Genomic DNA, 15340 nt, shown 5'->3' with positions numbered 1-15340 from the left:
ACAGATTATTAAAGAAACTTTACACAAGGTAACAAAAATAATACTTCAGAGGCAATTTAAAATAAATGAATATGAACTGAAATTAGCAAACATGACTTGTGAAGGAATAAATCCTCAAATTTCCAGCTCAACACACTGCAGAAATCATAGCAGTGTAGCTGACATTCAAATAAAAAGACACGAGAGGATGCTAAAACATATCCAACCATGATAAATGATGGATGTGGACTTATTTCTGTTTTCCAAAACTCACTTATAGTGACTGAAAGCATAAACAAAGACATTGTAGTGCACAAAGAGTTCTGTAGCAGTCTCTGGTGGAACAGCACAACTAGCCATTGGAAAGGACACAAAGCTGGTGAAGATAGTCACCATGTGTCTGTAGTTAAAGTGTAGTTCTTCATCGTCAAGAGAAGTTGAGAGATAAAAAAAAAAAAAAACGAGGGATCTTCTCTTAAGTACAGAATATCTGTTGATGCAATCGTGCAGCAGTTGTTGCGCATCTCAAACAATGGCACATGCTGTTTGGCAGGAGTCTGACTAGAAAGTCATTAAGACACAGACAAATCCTTGTTTTACAGTCTCGCGATCCTCAGAGCAAGAGTGAAGTAAACCCAGAGATATTTGTGGGTCCAAAGGCCTGCTCTTCATCCTTTGAGCACCGCTAGCACTGAAAGAGTTTCCCCTTTTATTTAAACATGCATAACCTTTAATGGTCCTTAGGTTACTTTGAGTGTGGATCACACACACTCGTACACACTAGGGTGACCAGACAACTACAATAACAATATAGGGATACATGCTCGTGAATACAGTATAAGCACATTTTGGTCTGATTTGATACTTGTTTTAACTCAAAAGGGTCTAAAAACAGATGTAAATTTAATAAACACGGTTATATAAAAAGGTTTGGATATATTTGATCTTTTGGTCACACTACAATGAGTCAAACTTAAATGTTAACTCTCATGGTGTAAATAAAATTTAGCTTAATTAGCTTAAGATTTCTCCATTTAATGTTTTACGATGACTTGTAAAAATGGCAGCCAATAAATATACTTCCTATACTTCCAATTTGTAAATAAATGTTTTGTTATTTGTACAATTATTTGCACAAAACTTCTCAATATTGTGAGGACAATGGAACAACTTCTATTAGTGGGTTGAAGCAGGGTTGTAATTGCTATTGTTAAAACTTTTAAATATCTTTTTTGGTTTGAAAGTTTAAAATTTAAAAATATGAGAAGAAAAACTAAAGAATTTGAGAGAAAATGAGAAATGTTGCCTTGTTATTAATTGAAATAAAACATGTAAAAATTTAAGAACTAAAAACATTAAAACTAGAACACAAATAAACAGAAATATATTCAAATAATAAAAAAAAAATGAAAAAGCAAATAACAAAATTACTTAAACTGAAATTAAAATGAAATCAAGGCTAAATGCTACTTGAAAATATTACTAAAACCAATATAGTGCTGCTTGTTTCTAATGATAGAAACAGATGTTTAACTAAAGCTAATACTAATTATTAGGAAAAAATGTCATCTTAAATATAACTTTGTCGAGATGTAGGACTCATCGAATCAGGACTATCTGGTCACCCAAACACAGACACACACACACACACACACACACACACAAAGGTAAAATGCTTATCAAACTTCCTGGCATTTTTATAATGCCCATCCATGTATTCAGGCAAAGAATGGCATGGCAGATAGTCCGGGTGGGCTTTTGGTATTGTGGGTCCACTGGAGTCTTCACGCTCTAGCAGGCTCTATTCCAGACTCCTGTTGCTAAGCGACATGACCCGGAGAATCCAAAGAGGTGCCTGCTGCGGCCCACCGGTCACTGAAATCTTTCAGCTAAATGAGAGCTGATCAGGTCTTGCTAAACTCAAGGTCTCTGTAATCAGGTGGACCTCCATGTCACTGTGCATCTGTGTGAACGGGCACACGTGTTGACACTGACTGAATATGTGATGACTGAATGTGTGGAGGAGAGAAGGGATAGAAAGAGAGACAAGGGAAAAATCTAATTTGAATCATTTCCCAGGACTGGGCTGAATTCAGTGTTCTGGCATACGAGACGTGGCCGATCATGTGACTAGGACTCCTAAAGGACCTACTTCTACCTTAGACCACTTCAGCTGCTCATGCAAACACAATGCATAGCCCTTTATTACAATATCAGATCACAATTGGGTGGAATTAAAATAATAGTTTATCCAGAAATTAAACATTTGTCATTATTTACTTATCGTCATGTTGCACACTTGCCGTGGAATATGAAAGAATAATTTTGGAATCTTAATGCAGCTATTTTTTCATACAACAGTCTGTCAAGCTCCAAACCTCATAAAAGTGGTCCATATAACTTATTTGAAATCTTCTGAATTGAAACGATAGCCATATCGAGCAAAACTGAAATAATTTCATTATTCACCTATAATCTTCCACTCCAGTGAACCGTTAAATCGAGAACCATGGGAAAGTGAATGAATGAATCATGGATCAGTAGTCATTCAGTTAGAACTCAAGAACTGATTTGTGAATCAGATCAAACGGTTCAATTAAAAGAACAGGTTCAAAAGATGAACGATTCGATTCGTTCATGTATCAAAATGAACAAGTTCAACTCGCTGATTCAATCCAGTCACAGGAGTTCTCAAGATAAAAGCTCACTGGAGCGGAAGATTATCACTGAATAATGACTTACATTTCAGTCTATAGACATTAGTCAGACTAGACCATATTGAATTTAACATGGATGAAAACGAGGCTGTGAGGTATATACAGTAGTCTTTACAATGGCATGTATACATTTTCATAATCATTTTCACAACTCACAACTTTAAAACAGTTTTATAGAGTTTTTGTCTACTGAAAGCTTTTCAGAAAGACGTTTTGTCAGTTGAACAATCGGTATGATGTTAAACAACAGTACAATCCATTGAACGCACTGTACCTCTATCCCTCACAACCTTGCTTTCATTCCTGTCAAAGATTAAATGTAGTGCTACTCTGACTAAGGTCTATGCCTCACATGGCTTCAAAAGATTAGAAAAATACCATATGGACTATTTTAATTATGCTTTTAAAGGGATAGTTCACCGATAACTGAAAATTCTGTCATCATTTAGTCACCCTCAAGTTGTTCCAAACCTGTACAAACTACTTTCTTCTGTTGAACACAAAAGAAGATATTTTGAAGAATGTTGTTAACCAAACAGTCGACGGTAGCTACTGACTTCCATACCATGGAAAATATACTATGGAAGTCAATGGCTACCGTCAACTGTTTGGTTGTGAACATTCTTCAAAATATCTTCTTTTGTGTTTAACAGAAGAAAAGTACCTCATACGGGTTTGGAACAACTTGAAAATTAGGCTGATGATACACAGGGCAACTTTTTGAGCAATGTTGCCGTCAATGAGCAACCAGGTGAGACACAGGGCCCACGACCAATCTAAGATATCCAGATAAAAATGTGTTACCCATTCTCAAGTAACATTGCTCAAAAAAAGTTGCCTGGCAAAATTGATCAAAAAGTTGCCCCATGTATCATTAGCCTTAGTAAATGATGACAGAATGTTCATTTTTGGGTGAAATATACCTTTAAGGGCTTTATGGATGTGGTCAAGATTCATTAAAGTTCTGCCTCTTTGCTCCACTGAAAAAATAACAGCAAAAGGTTTGAAGTGACATGATATAGTGACAGAATTACACGTTTTTTCTTTTTTTTAGGATCAACTAACCGTTCATTGAAAAAAAAATCAGTAGAAAATTATGAGGGCTAAAGGCATTGTGGGTGAACAAGGAACACAAGCAGAGAGAGTGAAGTGGCGGGATGCATGATCAGATGTTGGTTAAAGTGGTGCAGGTGATCAGGCGCACAGTCAGTGTGCCTGGAAGGTTGTTGTCTTGACGACCACCCTTGTCTTTAAGGTAGACCGTGTGCTGCTCTTGGCGGTCGTTAGGGTCACTAAAGAGGGTCACCTGACCCAGGAAGGTGTCAACAATCACATTCTTATTGTAGATCTGAGTTCGTCATGGAGCAGTCAGAAGGGTTAAGCAGGAGAAATAGAGAAGAAAAACAGAAATAAGGTGAGAGGAACAGATCAGTGTACATACCAGTACAGGGAAGGAGATCTGTAGCAGTTTGTGGAAAGGACTGAAGGAGGAAGAGATGTAATTACATACTTCCAACTCACCTCGATGTGAATGCCTTCCTTTGGCTTTCTGCGGTAGAATATTCCTTTAACGTCAAAACTGGGGCAGCGTGTGTCTTTGTGCACGGGGGAGCGAACCTTCTCCCCCTCACAGGTGATGATCACATATGGGTCAGAGGCTAAAGAAAAAAGACATGAGACAGCAACACACTTTATATGATAGCGTTCAAAGCATGGATATGCTATCTCTACCAATGACACACTGCAAAAATATTTTCGTAATCAGTAATTTTGCTATCTAGTAAAAAAAAAAATTAAACAACTTTTAACAAGATATTTCTATTTGACGTAAGAGTGTTATTCTTTATTCTTATGCTCACCAAGGCTGCATTTATTTGATCAAAAACACTGTAAAACAGTAATATTGTTAAATATTATTACAATTTTTCTATTTGAATATATTTTAAAATGTAATTTATTTCTGTTATGGCAAAGCTGAATTTTCAGCAGGCAGGCATTACTCCAGTCTTCAGTGTCACATGATCCTAGGGATGTAACGATTACCGGTTTGACGATAAATCATGATCAGGGCGGAAAAGCTGGGAGGATTTAAAAGAGTGCTAAGGGAATTATACAAATGAATATATGAATTAATTAATTATATGAATGCACCTCTGAAGGTTCTGACTGTCTTTAGAAACGATTCGATGGCATTTTGTTTTCATCTTCGCTCCATGTATTACCTAAAGGAAGTTATCTTAATCGCAATACTGCTCTGTCCACGGAGTTCACGGGAAACAGCTCTAATTCAGTTGTAGAATTATTTATGGATCAGATAAAATACATATAATCATTTATTAATTAATTATAATTTCGACATATCTTTATTCTTTATTTAAAGGCTGAAATGTGAGGTTTATCTTTTTATTAAACTTTTTCAAAGCTTTATTTGAACATTTACATTAGATATTTCAACATGCTATTAAACTGTTGTCAGTCAAGTTGTCATTTAAAATCCGAACATCATTGGTAATGTTATTGTTTTAGTGATTATGCAAACAAAAATCATTTTATTTGTTGTTTGTTGATTTTTAAATATAAAACTTGGTGAAGTGATTTATGTGTCGGTACTTTTTTAACATATCCAGCACATTTTAACAATAGCGTGATAATACTGATAACCGTGATAATTTTAGTCACTATAATCGTGATAAGAAATTTTCATACCGTTACATCCCTACATGATCCTTCAGAAAGTATTCTAATAGGCTGATTTGGTGCTCGAGAAACTTTTTTTTTTTTAATTATCAATGTTGAAAGCAGTTGTGATGCTTAATATTTTTGTGGAAACTGAGATACATTTTTCAGAATTATTTGATGAATTGAAAGTAAAAAAAACAGCAGTTAAATGAAATCTTTTGTAACATTATAAATATAATTACCGCCACTTTTAATCAATAATGCACCCTCGCTGAATAAAAAAGTCTTTTGACCCCAAACTTTTGAACAGTAGTGTATATATATTTATATTTGATATATATTCACTGAAAACAATTCTAGAATAAATGTCTTGTTCGACAGATGATTAATGACAAAAATGCTTTTTGTAGTGCACCATAAAGAAACAAATACAATGCAAATGCACTGAAATAGTCAAAGTGGAAATAAAAAATAGCTTGCACTGAACCTGAGTTCAGTTTCACCCAGTTCTCCCATCATTACTGTGTTTACATCACCACTGTGAATAGCACCTGTTTACCACTGAGGCTAAGCAACAACTCGGGTGGAGAAAACACCAGTTTTCTTTGAACAACCAAACAAACTAAACTCTGATTTCAAACCAACACCTTTCATTCATCATCATCATCAAAAAAACAAAACAAAACAAAAAAACAACTAACCTCCATAAAACTCCCTGCATTCATTTATTCTTTCACTTAACATGTCATTAGAGACTCACTGTCATATCTTTGGAATTGTTGTGGATTTTATCTTGGTAGACTATCTTTGCATGTTTTGTTATTTGTGATTTGTACACTTTATCATAATTCACTTTGGTAAGAAAGTGCCACTAAGTACATGAATGCAAATCTAAAACCAGAGTACTGAGGTGTAACAAAGGACACAAACTGACACTAGAGAATTAAAGACACTGGAGCACTAAGTAATGCTAGTCACACCAAAAACATGTATTTAAAAAAAAACAAATAAACAAGATACAGTGTGGCAGATTTGGACACATTTCAGAATTCAGATTAATCTTATCACATGCTCACATTTCTATAAGGGGAGGGAGATACATTTAGATGCTAAGCAGCAGCTAAAAGTCAGTACCTCCAGTGCAGAAGTCAGAGCGTGTCTTGTGGGAGATCAAGCACTGTAGCTCTGTGTGCGGTCAAAAGAGATTTCTGTATGTAAAAACTCTAGACTTATTAAGCAGCATAAGTGTCTGAATCTATAATGGCTTAAAGGAATAATTCACCCAAAAGTCATTTACTGCACCGAATGATGACAAAAAAACCTGCATTTTTGGGTGAACTATCTTTAAAAAATGTACATGACTGCAAATATAGAGCACTGATTTCTGGGTCTACGGGGAGAAATCAACTGCACATTGTTATTAGTATAATCACATCCAGAAGAAAGAATATTTTTTAAAAGGATAAATCATAAATGAAACTTTTATCAAGGTAAATAAAAAGTGCTGATCTTCAGCTATTGGATTTTGTCCCTCTAAACACACTGCAATATATCTGTTATATATAGAAATACTAGACATACCTCCATTGGCATCTTGGCCCTGCAGGCCTTCGGCACTTAACACATGCACCTGGGTGACCAGCTGAGGGTAACCGCACATCCCAGTCCAGCATGTCTGTGGAGGCTCGTCCAGAGTTAATTCTCTAAGGAAACACACGCAGGAACAATATCAGCAAGGTTGTTAATGTTAACAAAATTTAAATCTAAAACGACTAAAAATCAATTTGGTTGATTTTGAACCAAAATAAAGCTAAAATATACAAATAAAATAGTAACATTACATGAAAAACTTAAAAACTTAAACTTATGTTGACTTGACAACAAACACACTGCAAATAATATGTTCTTAATCAGAAATCTTTTTTATCTAGTATAAAACATTTTTTTATTTGAGAAGCAAAATTGCATGGCATATTAAGAATATTATTCTTAAAAAGACTATAAGAAGGCATTATTGTTTAAAAGTCTGGGGTTGTTCAGATTTTCCTATGTTTTTGAAAGAAGTCTCCTATGCTCACCAAGGATGTATTTATTTGATAAAAAAATACAATAAAAATAGTAATCTTGTGAAATATTGTGATTTAAAATAACATGTTTCTATTTGATTATATTTAAAAGTTTAATTTATTCCTGTCATGGCAAATATGAATTTTCAGCCATTACATTACAGTCAAATATTAAATAAAATATCAATTTTAGAAGAAAAATGTAAAAGCTTAAACTTAAAAAAATTAAAACTTGATCTGAAATGAATATGAAGCTACATGGAAAAAAATAATAAAAATAAATAAAAATGTCCAAATAACTAAATTACTTGAACTAAAATCAAAATTGAACAAAAATAAAAGCTAATTCAAATTATTAATAAATACTATAATAGTATACAAGGTAACACTTTAGATTATATTCACTATTAACAAGGACATTTTTCCATCAATAAACTCCTAATTTGCTGCTTTTTGATAGTACGTAAGGTAGTTGTTGTAGTAGTTCCCTTTCTGTTGTTCACTCCGACCTTGTGTCGAGTGTACGACACTAGGGGTCGCTCTTGGGAGCCCAAACACCTCTGACATCTTTGAGAAAAGGCCAATGAAATTGGGTGTGCAGAATTTGCATAGCTGGCCATGCCCCGGACATCCGGGTATAAATAGGCCAGTGTGGCATCTGCTCACTCGTTCTGTTTTTCAGAGCCGAATGCAGCGTCTCTCACGGAGAAGTTGCGATCATTCACCTCTCGATTCCTTGTCGTTGGATCTAAGGCACGGTCAGAGGTCTCTCCCTACTTATACACAGATAAGTGTTGTGAGAGTACCCCTGGGTGCTTCAACGGCGATCTCTAGAAGAGCAAATTTCCTCTAAAAGAGTACAATTTCTCTGAAAGAGCTACACAGGTGGAATTGTGCGTTTCATCATGCCTTTCCGTCCGTGTGTTTCTGGTTGTGGTTGGCACATCTCGAAAGACGACCGGCACGAGTGTTATATTCAGTGTTTGGGCCGTGCTCATGCTGAGGCAGCACTTGTGGATGGTTCGTGCCTTGCTTGCAAGGAACTTCCCAACGGCACGTTGTGCTCGTGGCTCGGGTTCTTCACGAGAAGGACTTACCGCTATGGTCCTTCTACCTCCGGGTATGAGGCCACAGCGATATGCACCGCGGCAATCCCCACAAGCTTCTCGTTTTTCCCTTGCCCAGGTGGAGAGAGCGATTGCGTTGGTCCAAGAACGCCACCTGTGGCTCAACCTGGCTGAGATGCGGAAAGCAGAGAAAGTACGCTTTCTTGATTCCCCCATTTCACAGGTTGGTCTCTTTGGCGACACTGTGGAAGAATTTACCTAGCAGTTCTCCACGGTGAAGAAGCAGATGGAGGCCATCAAACACTTCCTGCCTCGGCGTGGGTCAGGTCCTACTCTTGCACCCTCGAGTCAGCAGCCCCCATCTGCACGTCGCCGGGGACGGCCCCCTGCAAGGACTGCTGAGGCCTCGCAACAGCCTGGGCCTTCAGTCAAGCCTGACCAACGGCCCACCACTCGCAGGAAGGCTCGTCATCAGGGGACCAGGAACCCTTGCAAGGCTTCAAAGCGTTCCTGAGACAGGTGACCCAGGGAGGAGGGACCATCTGGCCAGCCTGAATCCAATTCTGATGGGGGGATGGGAGGTTGATTCGGCTCCACCACAGCTGTCTGCCACCTGGCAGACAGCCACCACCTGGTCAATAAAAGAGCAATTTCCTTCTTCTCTGGGTCACACACACAGCGTTTTTGGCCCTCCCATTTGCGACGGCCGGACGCTGAAACCATGCATTAGAACCTGTTTGGAAACAGACCTCCTCACATTCAGATGCAAAGGGTCTATCACTCAGCCAACACGACGCATGCTGGCGAACTCATGTTCCCTCATCTGTCGGTGGCACATGTGACAGACCCTGCGGACAAGGCGTGGTGTGTTTTACAGGACGTTTAACCTCCTACCACAGCGCCTTCCACTCCGCTCAGCCACAGGAACCCTGCCCGAGGTATGACAAACATGGTTCCTTTGAGACTGTTGGCAGGGTATCTGGATGCTTGGTTAAGCCTCTCCAATCCCTCCCGATGGCTCCTCAGAACCATTTGGCTCGGCTATGCGATTCAGTTCGCCAGGCGCCCGCCCAAGTTCAGGGGCATTCTGTTTACCTCAGTACGAGGTGAGAATGTGGCTGTTCTTCGGGCGGAAGTTGCAACCCTTCTCGAGAAGGGTGCAGTCGAGCCTGTCCCCCTGGCCGAAATGAAGAAGGGATTTTACAGCCCGTACTTCATTGTACCCAAGAAGGGCGGGGGGCTCAGACCAATCCTGGATTTGAGGACTCTGAACCGGGCCCTTCACAAGCTTCCGTTCAGAATGTTAACACTCAAGCACATATTAACATGTTTCAGAGATCAGGATTGGTTTGTGGCAATAGACCTGAAGGATGCATACTTTCATGTCTCAATCCTACCAAGGCACAGGCCGTTTCTTCGGTTTTCCTTCGAAGGACGGGCATATCAGTACAAAGTTCTTCCCTTCGGGCTGTCCCTGCCTCCTCGGGTCTTTACGAAGATCGCAGAGGCTGCCCTTGCTCCTCTCAGGGAAGTGGGCATTCGCATTCTAAATTACCTCGATGACTGGCTGATCCTAGCTCACTTGCGAGAATTGGTTTGCGCACACAGGGACATGGTCCTCGACCACCTAGCCCGATTGGGACTTTGGGTCAACTGGGAAAAGAGCAAACTCTCCCCTGTGCAGAGTATCTCTTTTCTCTGTATAGAATTGGACTCGGTTACGATGACTGCACACCTCTCTCAGGATCGTGCTCAGTCGGTGCTGAAATGCTTGAAGGCTCTCAAGCAGAGAACAGCGGTCCCTCTCAAAAACTTTCAGAGGCTCCTGGGGTATATGGACCTTGAGGAGGTTTCGACCCTTGATCCAAGGCAAGCACGTGTTGGTCTGGATGGACAACACAGCGACGGTTTCATACATCAACCACCAGGGTGGTGTTCGCTCCCATCGCATGTCACAACTCATCCCATCTCTTACTTTGGAGCCAGCACAGACTCAGGTCTCTGCATGTCACTCATATCCCGGGCGACCTCAATTGTGTAGCGGATCTCCTCTCGCGACAGGTCTCGCTCAGGGGCGAGTGGAGGCTTCACCCCCAAATGGTTCAGCTGATTTGGAGTCAGTTCGGCCAGGCACAGGTGGACCTGTTTGCTTCGTAGGAATCGATCCATTGCCAGTTGTGGTACTCCCTGACCGAGGCTCCCCTCGACACAGATGCACTGGCTCACAGCTGGCCCAGGGGCCTACTCAAGTATGCATTTCCCCCAGTGAGCCTCATTGCACAGACACTGTGCAAAGTCAGGGAAGATGGAGAACAGCTCCTGCTTGTGGCCCCTTATTGGCCCAACAGGACCTGGTTCTCGGAGCTCATGCTCATGGCATCAGTTCCTCCCTGGCGAATTCCCCTGAGGAAGGACCTCCTTTCTCAGGGGAAGGGCACAATTTGGCATCCGCGCCCGGATCTCTGGAACCTTCATTTTTGGTCCCTGGATACGACCAGGAAGAACCCAGAGACCTTTCACCAGCAGTGGTGAATGCCTTTTCGTGAATTGGTGTTCTTCCCAGGGGAAGGACCTTCGGAGATGTGGCATCGGATCTGTGCTCTCCTTCCTCCAAGGAGGCCTGGACAGGCACCTGTCTGCTTCTACACTTAAGGTGTACGTGGTCGCGATTGCGGCTAATCACGACACCGTGGGAGGCAGATCGGTGGGGAAGCACGATCTGGTTATTAGGTTCCTCAGAGACGCCCGGAGGCCACGTCTGATTCCCTCTTGGGATCTCACTGTGGTCTTGCAGGCTTTACAGAGAGATCCGTTTGAGCTTCTTCAGTCAGTTGAGTTCAGTGCCCTCTCTATGAAGACAGCCCTCCTGACTGCACTCACTTCTGTCAAGAGGGTGGGGGATCTTCAAGCCCTCTCCGTTAACGAATCATGCCTGGAGTTCGGGCCGGCAGACTCTCACGTTGTCCTGAGACCTCGGCCTGGATATGTGCCTAAGGTTCTCACCACTCCTTTCAGGGACCAGGTGGTAACATTGCAAGCTATCCCCTTCCAAGAAGGGGAGCTTGACCTGTCTCTGTTGTGCCCAATGCGAGCCCTACAAACATACCTAGATCGCACTCAGAGTTTCAGACGTTCTGAACAGCTCTTTATTTGCTTTGGAGGACAGCAGAAGGGGAATGCTGTCTCCAGACAAAGGATCTCCTACTGGATTGTGGATGTAATCCTAACGGCCTATCAGGCCAGAGGCCTACCTTGCTCACTGGGAGTGAGGATGATGGAGGGAACAGAGACGTTGTGTCCTTCATGCCACAACTCCGAATTGCCTCTGAGTGGGTTGAGACGCAATTTCCTTGACATTTTCTCAAAGATGTCAGAGGTGTTTGGGCTCCCAAGAGCGACCCCTAGTGTCGTACACTCGACACAACGTCTCCATTCCCTCCATCAGGGAACGTGGGTTACCATACGTAACCAAGACATTATGTTTAGGTATGGGGTAGGGTTATGGGATCTAGAATATAGTCATGCAGAATAAAGCATTAATATGTGCATGAATAATCAGCCAATATGCTAGTAATATGCATGCTAATAAGCAACAAGTGTGGTCTATACTTTTTTTGGAAGCTACTTTACTTGCAGTCTGAAGGCACATCAGTGAAGACTCTGAGCAGGAACTCTCCATGTTGACCTGGGTCAAAGGTTGTGGGGATGATGACGTAACGTCCCTCCTTTAGCTCTTTCCTCAGAAAGATGCAGCGAGAGTTGATGTAGATTGACCCTGCGACCTTCTGCTGAGCCGAGTGCATTCTGTATTTCCTATTCAACTCCACCTGGTGGTAGAAAAGTTGCTTGATCAAGACAGGAACATCGACTGACAGGATACCATACAGTACTTATATTTTTAGTTCTTATATCATTGGCTTTATCTGCAGGCAGATGTGAAGGTTTGTATTGTGTTGGAATGTAATTTTGTACCCTATGGATGTCAAATCCAATGGCCAGGTTCTCGCCTTTGCCCTCCTTTGGAGTAGCTCTGCGTTCCTTTTGCTGCAGGCAGATCAGCACCTCATCTTCCACTTTTCTCACATCAAAAACATACTGTGGGCGGAAACATACATTAAACTCAATCCAATGAATACCCAAAGCATCAAATGCCTCCAGGACAAGAACAACATTTTAAAAAGGCAGATGCACACAGGTACACTGACCTGTGGGTTTTGCAGAAACGTGGCTTTATGGTTAATGCAGCCTCCGGCGCGGTTGCGGAGCGGGTCATCTCGGTGGATCCAGGAGCCCCTCATCACCTCCTCCTCCCAGGTCTTATGAATGCTCAAGTAAGACGTGTTTATCAGTCGACACAGGATCAGGTCGGTGAAGTAGTGACAGAAATCCTCAAAGTTCATCCTGGTGAAGCAGTTTACAGCCAGTTGGGGAACAGAAGTTTATGATAAATGGAGAATTTAGGTGTTTATCAGATGCATTGGGGTACAATAGTATAAAACCTGGGATTTCAGTATAAAATCGGATTTAAATCTGGGATAAAATCTGATTTAAACACAGAAATAAAGGTTTTGAAGCAAAACAGGGTAACAACAAACACTAAGATGTTCAGTTGATCTGCTTTTTACAAAATTTTGAACGGTTCAATATGTTAACATTAGTCATTGCATTATATATCATGAACTAACAATGTGAAGTATTCTTTACAATATTTACTGTATTAATATAGCTTAATTTCCATATATACTAATACATTACTATCATTACAAGGTGTTTTAATTAACATTACTGTATTATATGCAAACATTAATTTACAATAGTACGTTTCTTAATTGACATTAACGTAGATTTACAAATGCTGTGTAAAAAAAAAAAAAAGTAAAAATGAACATATATTTACAAATAAATGAACATTAACTTAGATTAATAAATGCAAAAAATGTTTTCATTGTTAGTCCATCATATGTAATGGAGTAACTAATGTTAATGATTTTGGATTAATGTTTTAGATTAATGCAAATTGCAAATTAACTGCAAAGTGTTTAATATATAATATCATATAATATAATAAATATAATATAATATAATGAATAAACAACATATTGATAAATTACCTAGATTAATAAATTGTGTAGAAATTGTTTATGTTTTAACCAATACTTCAAGCAATTAAGATTAGTTATTGCATATATTAGTTATTTTCATTATAATGAAAAAAAAACAAATACATACATACATATCACACACAAGCACACACACACACACACACACACACACACAGTATATGCAAAACAGAAGCATTTTGACTAGTAGTCTCAGACTTCTGGAACCCATCTGTGTTAAGACACTATGATCTACTGATCTAGATGGTAAGAGTATAGCGAGCCTCACCAAAACTCTCCATCATCCTGAACAGTGACGCCCAGTTTCTCTCTCTCACTCTTGCTCACTTTCTTCCACTCTTCTGAGCTACAAAACAGAGCAGTGATTACTCATCGTACACCAGACTGAGAGAAATAAACATTCACACACGACACACACGACTATACTCACTGACAACAGCCTGCGTCCAATAACCATCAACTAAGATTTCCTAGAATTTTGTGAAAGAAATAGAGCACTTAACCAAGTATTTCTAATCAAGCCCAGAATAAATAATTCATCAAGCAGAAATATGAAGAAAGATTGCTTTCACCTCAATAAGAGTCTTCTGGCTGGCCAGTAAATTATTCAGAGGCAAATATAACCCTGTCTGTTGTAGCACTTGAACAAAGACTGATGGATTTTCAAGATTTTCCTCTCTGCAATTACACAGTCCCATTTTAATAGTATGTTGCTACCTGCAGTGGTGGATATTTAGGGTAGGTGTCATCAAACAAGAGCAGTTATTTAAATGAAAGGAGGTGGATGTCTTCTTAACACCCTCAGACCTCTGCGTTTCAATCACAGCAGCTTCCTATTTTATACCAGCCTGCCTGGCTTGATATCTCAATTTCACACCAGTCAACGATAAGAATAGACACTTCGGCTATGTGTTATTTATACTGAAATCATCTCAAGAGGAAGGAGAGAAATGTTTTTCTCTAGTCTCTGAGGATGTATAGCACTACACTGCAGGACGCTAGAGAAGGCAAAAGGACAAATCATTTCTGTATGTGCTTTCACTCTGTTTTTGTAGAGATTGTAAAGAATTGAGTGTTGGGAAGATGTGCAAAAATGTCTGATCACAACGCCACGTCGTAATATAGCAAGTGCTTCAACACATTGAATTTTGGTGCTCATTTGGAAATTTGGGTTTGAGTCTGGCTTGCAACTAGGTCTTACTTTCACACTGTCAGTCCAAATCCGATTATTGTGTATCGGATTCTAAATGACTGACTGTCCACACTGTGTATCGCAACGGTTCAGATCCCAGATGGGTTCAGATGGGTGTGTCCCTCTTTCATTTTCTGGAATATCTGCATTGGTTTCTATGTCAATGAAGTTGCATTTCTATGCCTACACCAAAAATGTGGCTTTATTCCATGCTGCCATCTCCACCAGTCTCAAAATTTAAAGAGGTGTGTAAACTGTGCCGACTAGTAGTGCTGTGTTCAAAATATCGATACGACGATGTATCGTCACAGAGATTTGACGATACGAGTATCGATACAGCTGGCCCTGTATCGATATTGTGGCACGTGTGCAGCAGTGGACCACGCTTAATTTGTTTAAAATTTTACAATGTTTAAAACTGAGTAGAAAAGTGCGAGGTTTCTAAAAAAAGAATGAATAGAGCATATACAGGTGCATCTCAATAAATTAGAATGTCGTGGAAAAGTTCATTTATTTCAGT

General features: G+C 40.0%; 1 protein-coding gene across 1 annotated transcript in view; it reads right to left on the bottom strand.

Moving 5' to 3' along the window:
* Nucleotides 1–3630: 3630 nt before the first annotated feature.
* Nucleotides 3631–15340, bottom strand: part of LOC107706463 (calpain-5-like) — a 40300-nt gene continuing 28590 nt past the window's right edge. The window contains exons 7-13 of the mRNA XM_016510176.1: nt 13897–13974; nt 12714–12909; nt 12481–12603; nt 12139–12335; nt 6957–7078; nt 4218–4354; nt 3631–4044 (exon numbers count right to left, since the gene is read on the bottom strand). Coding sequence (XP_016365662.1) covers nt 3862–4044; nt 4218–4354; nt 6957–7078; nt 12139–12335; nt 12481–12603; nt 12714–12909; nt 13897–13974 — 1036 coding nt within the window. The 3' untranslated portion in view covers nt 3631–3861. The remainder of the gene's footprint in view (nt 4045–4217; nt 4355–6956; nt 7079–12138; nt 12336–12480; nt 12604–12713; nt 12910–13896; nt 13975–15340) is intronic.

This window comes from Sinocyclocheilus rhinocerous, unplaced genomic scaffold, assembly GCF_001515625.1.
Source record: "Sinocyclocheilus rhinocerous isolate Xijiao unplaced genomic scaffold, SAMN03320098_v1.1 scaffold1405, whole genome shotgun sequence".
Taxonomy (NCBI): domain Eukaryota; kingdom Metazoa; phylum Chordata; class Actinopteri; order Cypriniformes; family Cyprinidae; genus Sinocyclocheilus; species Sinocyclocheilus rhinocerous.
Note: the sequence above shows the minus strand (reverse complement) of the source record. Positions and strands in the feature narration are given on the sequence as shown.